Source organism: Netta rufina (assembly GCF_964035555.1).
Source record: "Netta rufina genome assembly, chromosome: 3".
Taxonomy (NCBI): domain Eukaryota; kingdom Metazoa; phylum Chordata; class Aves; order Anseriformes; family Anatidae; genus Netta; species Netta rufina.
The window spans coordinates 34,026,995-34,041,245 of NC_140125.1; the positions used below are offsets into that span (position 1 = coordinate 34,026,995).

Genomic DNA, 14,251 nt, shown 5'->3' on the forward strand with positions numbered 1-14,251 from the left:
TTCCTAACTAAGTACTCCTACATGTAGTGCACTCAGGGAAGACTTACTTGTGCTAGCTTACCTTTATCATCTTCTGTCTGCAGCTCAGCTCTGTGTTGTTTACATGTTGCTCATTTGGTAAATGAAACTGGAGACAGCCTGCACCATATTCTCATTATCTCCTTTGCAGAAAGTTGGAGGGAAGCAGTTGCAAGCAAAAGCAAATTTTCTATCCCCAAAAGATGTCTGGAGCAAAGGTTGAATTGTCTTCTAAAGGACCAAATCTTCCACTAGTAACCTGAGTACATCTTCCATCTTCCATTATTCTGGAAGATATATAACTTTAGCTTTGCCAGTTGACAAGCTGTGCAGGAGTCTTAGTACTATTTAAAATCTGAGAAGCCCAGTATATGACACTTAGTAGCTGCATGCAGGTTCCTTATTTGATTTTCGTTATTTATTTACTTTTTTTTTTTCCCTCTGTTTTTTTTTAATCCGTCCCATGTTGTTTACTGTCTTTTTCTACCTTTGTGTTTCTCTGCGCTTACCTTTTAAGCTTTAGGTGAAGCATCCCCAAGACTGAGAAAGGGATGAAGAAAGATTAGAAGGGCCAGTTCAGAGTGAGCAGTCCCTGAAACAAAAATAAAGTGTACCAAATGCTCACATTGCCTCTAATGATTATCATGAGCAAGAAAAAAACACGAAGCCCATAAACTAAATTTCTTATACTCTGTATTCTCACAGCCATTGAGCTGGAATGGCAGCTGGTAACAGTTGTGCTGGGAAGTACTTTCTAATACTGTGAAAGCCAAGAGTGCTGTCCAGCTTGAAGCTGATGTAGGGCTTTAGTAGCAGCTACTTAACGGTAAATGTGAACTTACTCTTTGTAAGTACACGTACTTTTGTACATGTACTTTTTTTTTGTAAGTACATGTACTTTTGTACATTATCTGTACTTCGGACAGAGATTGAAGCATACGTATTTAGAGTGAATTCAGCTTCATTTGTCTGTATTTAGCCCAGCGGTGGTCAAAGGGAACCACATGCAGATTCAACAAAACCTGGATTATTATCCCAGATATTTCTGAGTTCACAAACTCTAGTATATGTTTCTGTACTTATTATATACACACATTTAAGAATAAAATAATCATAGGTTTTAAGTGGAAGTCCGGTGAAGAATGGAAAGACTCACAATCTAACTCAGGTTTATTAGGTCTGGAACATTGTGTTAGCAAATTTTTGTTATGTCCATTTTGAGATACAGGATTTTTTTTAGATGCATGAGATAAATATGGAAAATGTCTAATTTAAGTGCTTAGACACAAGAAGATAAGTTCTAAATTTCTGTTTTCTCTTGGCCAATGTTTTAAGGATTTTTGTGAATTTCAGTCCAGTCTTCTATGCCCTTGAAGCTGTAAAAACTTGAAAGTCTACCTCTTTTATATGAAGCTGTTCCCTACCTTAAAGACTAGCTTAGGATAGTAAATTGTGTTGATAGAAATCTGCAATGATAATGCAGTCTTAAAGCACAAGTTAAAAGAATGAATATTGATTTAGGCTTTCTTAGTAAAGAGAATGTTTGCTTCCTTGTATGGTATTTGCTTTATGCAAAAGAACACGGATTTGTTAAGATAAAAGATATCGGTTCTTTGGCTCTAAGACTTGTTGGCGTATTTACTAGGCGGTGACATCTCTCTCCCTCTTCCCTCCCTCATTATATTCCTATTAATGTTACATTAGCTGGACTGAGCTCTCCAGTGAAAGGCTTTGAAATGAGAATGTGAGATTAATTGGTTGCTGTGGTGCTTAACTGTGGGTAGATTACTATAGCATATCAAATGTGTTTTAGAAAACAGTTCTATAACAAAGCTGATAACTTCTTTGCTTTCCCATTGATTCTTTCAGTGTTGTTTATTGAAAAGAGACCTCAAAAAGGATGATAGGGAAACAAGTTTAACTTAACCTGAAAACTGTATGAAGTCTCCTGTTATATCTCTCATGTTTTCAAAATGAATCTTTAGAAGCACAGAGTCATAACTTTTCAAAATCAGAGTAGTTAGAGATGTTGGTAAGGCTGTTCCTCGATGGATCTAATGTCTTCCTACATGGCCATTTTTTCTTTACAACAGTGTGAGAAACCACTTGGAAATAAACTTTGTTTTCAATGGTAGGATTGATAATTGCAGTGATGTCAGGTAAGAATTACGTTTTGGGTGAATAATGTAAAGTTCCTTAATCATTGCCTACTAAGTAGGAGTATTTTCAATGTTAATACATGATAAATAATGGACAAACCTAAGGAAATCAGGAAAAAAGTCTGAAAATTGCCGTAAAGAGAGGCAGGAATTGTTTAAAAGTGGACTAGGGAAATACTGTGGTTTTGATAACTTTTGTCTTTAAAGTAATCTGTTGGTAAAGGTGTTGAAAAAAGTTCCAGAGAACTTAGTAACTACATTACTGGTTTTGTTTGGAATGCTGTAATGTGATTAAAATGACTTCTATCTCGTTTGTGTAGACTGAATAAAAATCTTTCTCAGGCAAGTGACTTCAGTGCAAACTGTCACTTAACTGTCTGGTCTTCTGTTTCTGTCCATTCCCTTTTCTTGCCCCTTTAATACCAACTGAAAACAAAAGCATTCCTTTTTTCAGTTTGCAAAGGAAACTTGCCATTTGAGAACTAGGAGTCAACTGATGAACTGACATCTGCTCTAGTCTGAACATAAACTGTGGGAATGCTTTCCTTAGATTAAAAGGAAAAGAAGAATAGGTGATTGTCCCCTGACCATCATCACTGAGAGACAGGTTTCCTGGAGAACTACCTCAAGCCCATTAAGAAAAGAATTACTGTAGGGAACATCACAGGAAAACACCTAAAAGGAGGTCTTTGTTTACTGGACAAAAGGAAAAATGGTTCTAATATTGCTACTCTGATGCTACTCCAAAAGGAAGCTATCTCTGGGGAAAGACGATAACACATCTTGAAATCACAGGAGGAATATCTGGTGCATTTGAGTATTGTAGGACATTTAATAAATTTATTTACTTCTGTGATGACAAGTGGAATGGCTTTGGTTTATCAGTTTTTCTCCCTTAGATCAAGGAGAGGACATTACTAGAATGTATTTGGTAACATTAAGTGGACATAAGCATTTCCAGTGAGAAGAAATCTAAATCTAAATATCTAAATACATCAGATCACATTGAGAAGACGCCTCTGGCAAGCAAGAGGCAAGGCAGAATTTACCATGACTTGGTGAACAGTTGGGATTCAAAGACATATTGATATGTTTTTGGTTTTTTTTGCCTTGTTTTGAGCAGACTTTTTTTTCCTTACACATATGAGTAGCTGTTTTTCCTAATTCTATGATTTTGTTCATAAACTTTTTAACGTTTCCTGAACATTCTCACTTTTCTTGTTCTTTCAGCCCAAAATGCTGCATGCAGCAATTTTGAAGATGCTGGTTCTAGATGCTGAATCAGTCTATACCTTGACTTCTCATCCTATCTTGCTGCTTATAGCTAGGATAATCCTTGTGAATTCAAGACACAAACTTGCATCTCTTCAGGTAAGAAGCATGTGACCAATGATTATGACTGCCGGATGCTCATTAATTGGTTCTCTTGTTCTTTTTTTCATACCTTATTAAGTCAGTATAGCTTCTTCGATTTCTTTTTCTGCAGTTCTGAGGTTCTTTCTTTTAAGAAACAATTCAGACAAAGTGATTACAGTTAAACACAAGTGTAATTTTCTTAAACTATTTTCTCACTGTCTTCTCCAGAAGAGAAGATCCCTTCATAATCTGTAAAAATTAGAAAATTGAATAGAAAGCAGCTTTTAAAAAGGCACATACTTTGTAGCATTTTTGAAGGAGGGAGGGGGGCAGGACTGACACGTTAAATGCCCTATAAAGTAATGCATTGTACACTCACTGTGGCCTTTTTTGACAAGCTTTGGGATCTCATTAACTGCTACCATATGAATTCTAGATGCCAAGAAAGTCCTCTTTTGCTTTTTTTTTTTTTATTGTCTTCAACCTCTCCTGCAGGCATCCATGTGGAGATTTCCTTAATTCCCTGTTGTGTTTGTACATTAAAATCAGGGAGATATGAGTCTCTTCTTGAGAGGGTTTTTGACATTACTTCCTTTGTAGTTTAGTAGCAGGACTCTTTGGAACTGGGTGACTTCTAACAGCAGCATCTTCTCTATTGCATTCCAGTTGAACAGAATTTGGCTGGAGATCAAAATGCCACATGGTCCCTTTTTATGCTTGGCTGACAACATCCATTCCCAGCTGTGTCTTTGTGATGAATTAAACTGTGTGGGAGATGTTGGCTGTACTGCATTTCTGGAAGCCAAGCTCTTCCATCGTTTTCCCTGTTATTCACAGATGAATGCTGTTGAATTTCAACAATTGGGTCAGTCAGGGAGGGAGAAAATGTACCTGGTATAGAGAATTCCCTTGCTGCCTGCCCCCAGACTGACATAACTGGGGACTTCCTTCTACCAGTGGAGGTTCAATTACTTGTGGCTACATCAAGTTTGGGTGGTAATCTAATGGCAGTAACTGATAAAAAGTACTTTTATCAGCAGGTCAATGTAACAACTAAAGCTTAATTAATTCCTTCTCATTTCCTCCGAATTCAAAGGAAAGTTTCTTAAAAACTTTGTTTTTTTAAAGTTTACTGCTAATTAATTTAGAGTAGGATAAAGCACCCCGAAATCCATTATCTAAAGCATTAATAAAGGCCTGTTATATTTTAAAAATGTTACTGTCTATAGCATATTAAATGTTTGACAGTAATCAAAAAGTATTTTTAACTTAGATTCCAAAAAATAACGTTGCTGATTAAATATTATGCAGAGCTCAAGTAGTTTACCTGAAACTTTATAAATGCATTCTGTGATTCTACGATTTTTGAGTGGCAGGCATCAGGCCTCAGGAAATTGTATCATTGAGCTGGGTACTCTGTTGCATTGGAAATAAGTACTTTATTATATACATTTAAACTGAAGTCATTTGAAACTTATTTAAATTGCCTTTAGGTTTCAAAGTAAGTGATGAAATACTGGAATTTGACCTTTTTTGCAAAGTCTGTTGATTGTGTGCTTTTATTCTATTCAGCTTGATATCAGAAATCATCTTTCATTGCATTTTGAAATAGATACTATTATTCTTTTTGATAGTTCCTTTCTAGGGACATTACAGTCAACTACATGTGATGGGTTTAGATTATTTTACTTGAAATCTGTTCAGCCTTTAGGTCTGATGGATGTAAGCATACTTCTATAAAAAGTTCAGAAGATAGGTGCCTTTGAGCAGCACTTTTACATCTGTTTTGACAAAAATGATTGGAGTGCTAACAGTAGCAGAATAGCTAGTAATCATTAGAGCCTGCGAAGAGGCTCTACGTTTGCAGAAGATTATTTTAAGAATAACAGTCTATTCTCAAAATTATACTTGAGCTTTTCCATGCATTGCCATCTGGTGCAAATAGACAGGGATAAGATACGCTGGGGAGCTTATGTTTTGTGTATACAGCTTTCTAAAATGAGTTATCTCCTAAACTGTGGTCCAGCACTGCTGTAGAATGATTGCTTAGATCACTGAAGTATTTGTCTTTCTCAGATTCCACATACAAACATTAATAATTTTAATTGTGATTGTAAGGCGTTCTCATGAGCACTTCTGTCTCAGTCTCCTTTCTACCCTTACATAAAGAGATATGAAAAGATTTGATTGAACAGAAAAACTTACATGCAAGGGCAACACCGGATGGCCAGGGATACTGTACTGGATGGCTTCCACATGAAAAGTGACTAAGTAGTCTAGGAGTCTTCAGACTGGAAAGATTACTGAAGAGTGAAATCATGGCTGTTTATTAAAATCATGAATATGACATGAAAGAAGAAAAGTAGGGAACAGCTTTTTATTTATTTATTGTCTTTCTGTTACAAGAATTCGGAGTTATGAAAACAAAGTAGCAAGTGGCTGGTCCAGAATAAGTACACTCAGGTATTTATTTATCTCCTGGTCACAAAGTTTCTTACCTGATTGTGGTCATAAACATTTGCTGGGTTCAGAGAAAAGGTAGAGAAATTAACAGAAACAAAGCCCATCAAACTGTTAGAGCATTGAAGAGCTGCTTGAATATTTTCATCTTTATGCTAGGTCACTGCCCACTTTTTACATAAACCAGCTATTTTAGTAGATTTTGTTTTTTTCCAGAAATGACTATCTAGTAGATTAGTAAGTCTATATTTTAAAGCCACTCTTTCATGAAAAGAAAAAAAAAATCTGTATTTGTTGTTCACTTGAACTATCTGTGTTTTCTTTCAGACATTACCTTGGTGGACTCTAAGATGTGTGAATATTCACCAGCAGTTGTTAGAGGAGAGATCACCTGAGCTATTTACTGTTGCCCAGACCTGTATAAAACAAAGTATGTTTCTAATTATGTGCTTTGCTGGCCCACAGCATCAATTTTAAAATATCTTTGTGGGATGGGAATTTTTATGTAACTACAGAGAGTGGAGAAGGACAAGAATTGACTTAAATTGACATGGATTTGTATGGCATGTGCTGTTTTTGACACTAAGATGAGAATGTAATTGTAGGCTAAGGTTTTCTATTGAGTACCTATGCAGATTGAAGATTCAAGTCGGATATTTATTTCAAGAGCAATATTCCAACTTAGCTTTACTGTAAAGTATAAAAGAATATTAAACTTTTGTTTTTTTTTCTTACTCTAATAGTGGTTCTGAGATATAAGACTTTTTTCAGCTTTTTTTAATGGACATATCTTTTATCCACTTGAGTGTTTATAAATGTGTGGAGGTTTGCTTTAAGCATAACAGACTTCCTCTGCTGGTATTTTAAATATAACTTAAAAATTCTCCCAGACTGTATCCTGATAGCTTTTCTTTTTCTTGGTTTGCAGTGGCAGAAGCAGAAGCTTTCTTCACAGGTGGTGAAGGCTGTCACTTAGCAGTTCAGTTCAATCTTGAGTGTGCCTATACATTTTTGTATTACTATGAGTACAAAAAAGCTAAACAATGCTTCAATACAGCAAAAGACATAACAAAACTGCAGATTAATCTGACAGGTAAGTTTGCTTTTACAGTCTGTGAAAGTTGATTGGCTGGACCAAACTACCATGTTTTTCTTTTTTTAATGTGTCCAAATAAAGAAATATATTTTGGAAATTCTTGACTTCTTACAGGTTTGTCATAAGAATTAGCATAGCTTGGAAGAAGGAAGAGAAACATACCATCCAGTTACTATGTCAGCCTTAATATGAGTGTCTGAGCAGCTGTAGTATTACAATCCTTCCATGTTGTATTTCATCAGTCTATCAAATTCTAGATCTAGTTGTCTCTGTTATGGGACTCCTAAAATTAGTTGGTGTGGTAGGGAATACATCTTCAGGGTTGGGTTTGCTATACACTTATAAAGAAGTCTGCATGTTTATATGATGCAGTCTTTAACCTTTCGTGCCACTAGTCTAGGTCTGTTCCACGTCAGTTGCATTTAAAAGTCACTTTTGGAGCTGTTTTCACCGCAGAAAATAAATAGAAAAGAAAATAGAAATATCAAGGATTCAATCAGTATAGAGATCTTAAAATTATCCTTTCAGAATCTATTCTTTGGAGTCCTGAAGATCAGATTGCTGCACTTGTAACTTCGTTTAAAATTCCATATATAGATGTAGAAAGATTTGGCCTATCTGGCTCAGCTGAGTAAACAGGATGACACAAAATGCACAGTTTTCTTGTGTGGAAGCTTTAGGTTTTGTCTGGGAAGAAATGGAAAAAAAAAGTAGAAAGGATAAAGGAAGTGAAACTTGCAGCCCCCTTACCTATTACACCACTGTATGTAAAAAAGCTAGCTATTCCTTTATATTTAAATTGGAGCTATACCTACTTCTATTTATGTCCTTAACCAATTTAATATTTTAATTAAAAATAAGTTGGAATTGTTGTAGAACTCCATGCTCATTTACTCCAAGGTTTTACAAATTAACTGAAAAATCTGTGAAGAAAATCTTGTGGTGTAATACTTTGCATAACTGTGACTGAATTGATTATATTTGATGGTATCTGTCTAAAACATAAGAAAAAAGGTGTGATGGATTGAAATATAATTAATTTAAATATGGAAATTATTCCTATATGTGACATACCGTATGTGTGACATTTGCTGCAAGCTTGATAATATAAGGCGGTTTTGTTTAAAATGAACCCCATTTTTATTGCTTTTATTAAAAAGATCAGTGCCTGTGATGATGTTCAGGCTATAAAAATTTAATAAACTAAGAACAGGTAAAATTGAAGTGCCAGATGGCTATGCAGCTTATATTCCTCAAGTTGCTTGAGGAGTATGTGCTTTTCTTTAAAAGAGATTATTCATCTAAAAGCTAATTACCTCCATAAATCTAACCTAGGGAAAAGCTGGGTTTTGGAGGGGGAGGTGGTGGCTGGTTTGGGGGGTGACTGGGTGCTATGGAATTATTTGCATTTTTGATGACTATACCAAGAGGTTACTCTAGTCCTAGAGAGACATTACACTGATAGTCTTAGAATGTTGCTGTGAAACTCCTAAAAGTTCTGTGCCTTACCTCCATAAATGTATTAGAATAGTTATAAAGGATGTTGAACCTGAAGGCAGATGAAATGAACTGAACATGTGGGAATTGTTGGCATTCAAGACAAATTCATTTGACATGCATATTTTGAGTAAATGGAAGGAATGTTACAACATCAAAAATGACTTTGCTTTGCTGTAAAAATTCAGCTTCTATCAAAGATGTTTTTACGGCTTTGGGAAGGAATTTCCATTTTAGGAAAAGGTCTTGAGAGTTTTTCATTCTTCTGGGATTGTAATCCTTACTGACTGAAGATTTTATTACAGCATGGGAACTTATGCTGCTCTTGTAAAGAATTTAGAACCAGTATTTTTCCCAAGTTTTTTTAGAAATGTGTGAATAAATCATAGTTGTTTGTGGCTTGTGTATTTTTTTTGGCCCCAGTAATCAAGGTCTGTCCTGTATTCATCATTTGTTGAAGAGCATCCTTATATCCCTCACAGCCAGTCACAATCACCAATAACTACAAAACATTTGCCAGTAAAAGACTGTAGTCTGCCTTGCTTCTAAATTTACTAAAATGAGAGGTGGTAATCCAAATAAATTTAAAATGATCAGATATGAAGAATTAATAATGCTAAATCCTGAAATCCACATATTGCCCATTTACTGTTTTCATGCCCAGTAATGCATCCCTGGGAACTCTTAACAGAGGACGGAAAGTAAAATCTCTGATGTATAGAATCCCTATTTCTTTGTGATTCTGTCTGGTGGTATAAAGCAAGCAAAATTTTCCCCCAACTTAAATACGTAATAATCATTTTAATCTGGAAAATGTGTGTTTTCCCTGTAGTACAAAGGAATTATTTGCTTAAAAAAAAAAAAAAAGGTGAGGAGCTATCTCAGAGCATGAAGGCATCACAGCTTGTAATTGGTAGTGAGTAAAATTTAAAATTTATCAGTAACAAACATAGCTTTGTGAGTGCTTCTTTTAATCTGTTTAAGCAATAAGGCGTAATAGGAAGTGAATTACGGCATAATGGCTTACAAGCATTATTAAAATTGAGAATTGAGTGGTACTGTGTAAAATTAGTATGAATCGTTGCCTGGTCTCTCTTCCTGCCCTGACCCCCCCCAATGTGGTTGTAAGGTGCTATTTTTAGAACCATTTTCATTCCTTCATAAACTCTTAACATGGGACTTTCCCATTAAAAGGAGTGACTGGCAGAAAAGGAGTAATCAGTTTAATTACTCATTTCCCTAATGCTATCCTTCCACCTTCTGGAAAAAAAAGGAGCGAGTGCTCTTACAGCGTAAGTGCCAGACGATTCTTACTGACAGTGGCCTCATCTCTTGGCATTTGCCCACTGAACACACGAGCAGTCAATCATTGTTATGTCCAAGTTCTAATGCACTGCACATTTTCAAAACAAAAATGGAATTACAAACTTCTTATATCAGTTGGCTCTGCAAAAAGAACAGTGGGTCAGTATTCACATCTCCTTTTCCTTGTATTTGATTTCACATTTCACATTATCTGAACATTGTATTATAATAAACAAGCAAACCTCCAAATTTGGTAGTTTTCATCTCTATTTTGGGAGTGGATAGGTCTCTTGTTATTTTTAAGTTACTCTTCTGAAATTGTTCTGACTTCTCTGATTGCAGTGTGGAAACGGGTTGCTAATAGAAGTACAGCTATTTTTTTCTTTTCAATTTGGTGCCAGTTGCTATCCTAAAAACTTATTAAAAGTTGTCTGAGTATCTCATAAAGAACTGAAGAAACAAATGTTAAGATGACTTTCACATAGTGCATTTGAAATATTTAAAATATTTCAAATGTAGCTGTAAACTGTACAACTGTAGCTGTAAACGATCATTTTAAAAACATCATATCCATTAAAACTAGTTACATGAACTTCAGTAACAGCAAGCAAAGGTGTTTTCTTGAGAATAACTTATTTGTGAACTATCTAGTTAGTGCAATAAAACGTAAAGGAAAAGATGCAAAACTGAAGAAAAATTCAAAATTTGTATTTCCTCACAATTTATGTTCTGTCACCCCACATTTGGTTTGGGCATCGAACTCATGTCCTTAAAAAGCAGTGTAGCCCTAGGTAAAAAGCGAATGGGCTTTGGAAAATACCATCCATAGTGATTATATTTTCCAAACCCTCCTACCAATCCACAGAAGCATTGAGACACTGAACTGTTCCCATTTGGAAATTTTGTTGCTTTATAAGACATTAGGAGATTTTTATTTACCTAAACGTTTCCATGTTGTCCGTGGGGAAATTGACAAATCGTTTGCAGTATATTGCTCGTATTTTGCTGTAAGGAACTGATGAAATTTGGCTATTATGAGTTTTCAAGAGACAATATTGTGAGTTATGGGAAACTTACCTAAGACGGGCTTTGCAAGACCTATCTAGTTGTGTTTATATATTTTTAATACGTTTTTCTTTGTACATTGTAGTAAGCAATGAGAATACATCTAGTTCATTGTAGGCAGATCAGTTAAACACCACTGATTTGCAGGTTAACTCGATGTGTTTCTTTTTATTTTGCATTTTTTTGTGAGCAAGTTTCTAATATACGATGGGATTACGTTTTTTTAGTGGTCACTAATATAAACTTGTATTACTTTTCTGCAGGTGCTTTGGGGAAGAGAACACGATTTCAGGAAAAATATGTAGCACAGCTTATAGTGGATGTCCAAAGAACAGATGAATTCCTCCTTCCTCATAGTGAGCTAAGTCCAGCACCTACTCCTCTAGAAAACCTAACAATGGTATGTATTTGAGAGGAGATGTTTTTTAATTTCTTAAAATCTACTTGGGATTTTTAATTAATTAAAATACTTTTAAGTTTTTCTTTGGTGTTTGCATGCAGAAAGTGTGTGGTACCTAGATGAAACTTAAGCAGAAGAAGTCAACAATAACTTCCTGCTTCCAAACTCTAATCTACTATATCTACTCATTCTGAAAAATAGAAATGTGGCACTAGGAATGATTTTAGTGTTTCTAAATCTTATCTTGTGATCTTTAAGGAGGGAATTGAATTTTATGCAGATCTGAGTAACAGTTACACAACTCCATCATAAGCTACTCAGACTATCAAGAAGTTACTCTTTCTGTTATCACAGTCTACTATTTAAAAAAATAAATTAAAACCTTTTATTTGTGTGTTTTGTACATCAGAAATTCAAAAACGCGGTATTGGTAGAACCATGTCCTTCTTTGAGGAAAAACAGAGGTATTTCAAGTTCAAACATGTTATTAACCTTGCGTGGGTGTCTTGTCACAGGTATTAGACCAGACTTGGCGAAGTAGATTCCTAAATCCAATTTTTTTTCCATTTTCTATCATGTCTTTGTTGATAACTAAGTATTAAAATACAACTTCTTAATGTCATTTGTCAACTAAATGTAATTTTTTTTTAACAATGGATTCTAGTTTTTCTTTTGCAAGGTCTGGTCTCAAATTTGTCATCTCTGGGTGTATCTTGAAGCTCTTTCAGGCAAAATTGGAGTTAATGCTGTTTTCCATTTGCCAAAAGCTACTGGCAACAGTGTTGCTCGTCCAAGTTTAGGCCAGATGGTCGATGCATCTTGTAGACTTTTAGAAGACTACTCATGAAAGTTGTATGGAGGCTAAGTCTTGAGAGTTGCTGAGAATCTTCACAGATGATGCATGTGGAAAGCTAGAAGGCCTGTGATCTTGTACCAAAGTAGTTATAGGGAAATTTGATTCCCATTTTCAGTGTGGCTATGTAACATCTACCATTTGCAGATAAAGTAAAATATTCTCTTTGTATGAAAATAGGATGAGAGGGAAAACTTCTGAAGAGACTAATAAAAGCTGTGAGCTTGTGTAAAGACCAAGCTGAGGCTGGTCAAAATTTCTGATTTTCATCTCCATTCATGGAGTGCTTAGTTCTAAATTTCTTCCCTTGTTGTTTGTTCAGGAAGACGACTGAACAAGTTATTTTGCAATTAAATGGTCAGTAATTGCACTCCAGTGCACACTTGGTTAAACTGACAGTGTTCCTGAGAAAGGAAAACCTCAGGCTTGAGGTGACACATAAGGAAAGAAAAAAGCCCCAATGCCAAAAGCATTTGATTAGTTGTAATCTTATCATTTTCTGATGTTTGCATTACCTTTTTCAAACATTTTTTTTTTCACATTGAGAAGGCATAAATTTCTTTGAAACTGTGTCTAGTTTAAAATGTATGTTTTTCCTCCAACAGAACTGTGATTTAAATGATGACACGGTGCTTAATGAGATAAAATTAGCAGACGCTGATCAGTACCAGATACCTGATTTGTGTGCAGAAGAGCTTGCTGTAATCCTCGGAATTTGGTAAGTTACTACTTAATTACATAAAAAACAAACAAACAAAACTCATACTATTCTTGCAGTAAGGAAATAATAAAGTGGCGGTTGATGGGAGTTTCTTTTCCTTACTTATGTGATCTGGCTTAAAAAAAAACAAACCACATTATTCTTGAATTAAAATTTCAGTTTCCTCAGGGTGAATGTTAATGTCCAGAACAGATTTTCAGAGATGTTTCATTAATAGCTGTATCATTTTTTTTATCCTTGAGAAAGCGTCTTTTTCATTGTGTCTCAGTTTAATCATCTTTTAAATGTCAAGTGACAATTAGTTACCATATTGCGATCATACTTTGGCAAATTTTCAAAATATGTGTCAGTCTGCAATGGTCAGCTTCTTAGGACAATCATCGCTATCTTTCAAGGAAAACTCTTCCCCTCTATTCATTGCAGTGGGATTACTTCAGGCTATTTTTCCCCTTCTTGCATAAAGTGAAGTGAGTCATTAGTAGAGAGAAAGTTGTTTCCTTTTGTACACCCATTTCTCTGACTACAGCTTTTTTGAAGGCCCAGACACTTGCTTGGTTTGACACTTGCTATAGTTTAAGTTAAATGTGAAGTTGCATGTCTCTGGTTTCAGCCTACCCACTAGTCGGAAATCCACGAGCAGAGCATGTAGACTTTATATTTTCTTAATTTCCAAAGACTTGAACTTGCTTTCTTTTCAAGGCCACATCTAGATGCAATTCAGGGTCAAAGGAGAGGAGTGAACAGTGGGATGATAAATATCCTTGATCCCTGTCTTTTGTAGCCTTTAACTCTGATCCCTGTCTCTTGTCCTCCACTTCATGCAAGACATTTTCATGTACACCTCATTTTCTAACACAGTATTATCTTATATTCAGACCATAGTATCCTTCCATCCTCCAGAATGAAAATTTTATTCCATATTGGTCTTGTTGTTAAAGGGTAGAATTTGACCCTGGCTGGCAGCACAGTAGATTTCTTGACCACAGCATGTTACTTTGTAATCACCCCTATCATGCTGTAAATAGTAGTTAGAAAGTATCTTGACTGCTGGTTGTGTGTGTATGTTTTAATCCAAGTGGCATGTAATTTAGGTAGGACTCAAAGCAAAAACCTTGTTTAAGAAAGGAGAACAGCCCAAAATTTTTTTTTCAGTGTTGCTTTTCTGTATATGTGGTAATAGCCACTGAGTGGTATTCAGTGGTTGGGATAATATTAAATGTATGAAGCTATTTCAGTCATAGATAGGGTCTAGATTTGATAGCCAGCCATGCTCCGGAAATGTTAGAACACATTTATTCCTACATTTATCTGGATTTGTGCA

The 14,251-nt window shown here is 35.3% G+C and overlaps 1 protein-coding gene across 2 annotated transcripts in view; it reads left to right on the forward strand.

Moving 5' to 3' along the window:
• TTC27 (tetratricopeptide repeat domain 27) overlaps positions 1 to 14,251 on the forward strand; it is a 111,333-nt gene that overhangs the window by 10,944 nt on the left and 86,138 nt on the right. For both annotated transcript variants that reach the window (XM_084284974.1, XM_084284975.1), the window contains exons 4-8: positions 3,408 to 3,548; positions 6,321 to 6,423; positions 6,922 to 7,086; positions 11,220 to 11,356; positions 12,815 to 12,927. In XM_084284974.1, the coding sequence (XP_084141100.1) occupies positions 3,408 to 3,548; positions 6,321 to 6,423; positions 6,922 to 7,086; positions 11,220 to 11,356; positions 12,815 to 12,927 (659 nt within the window). The remainder of the gene's footprint in view (positions 1 to 3,407; positions 3,549 to 6,320; positions 6,424 to 6,921; positions 7,087 to 11,219; positions 11,357 to 12,814; positions 12,928 to 14,251) is intronic.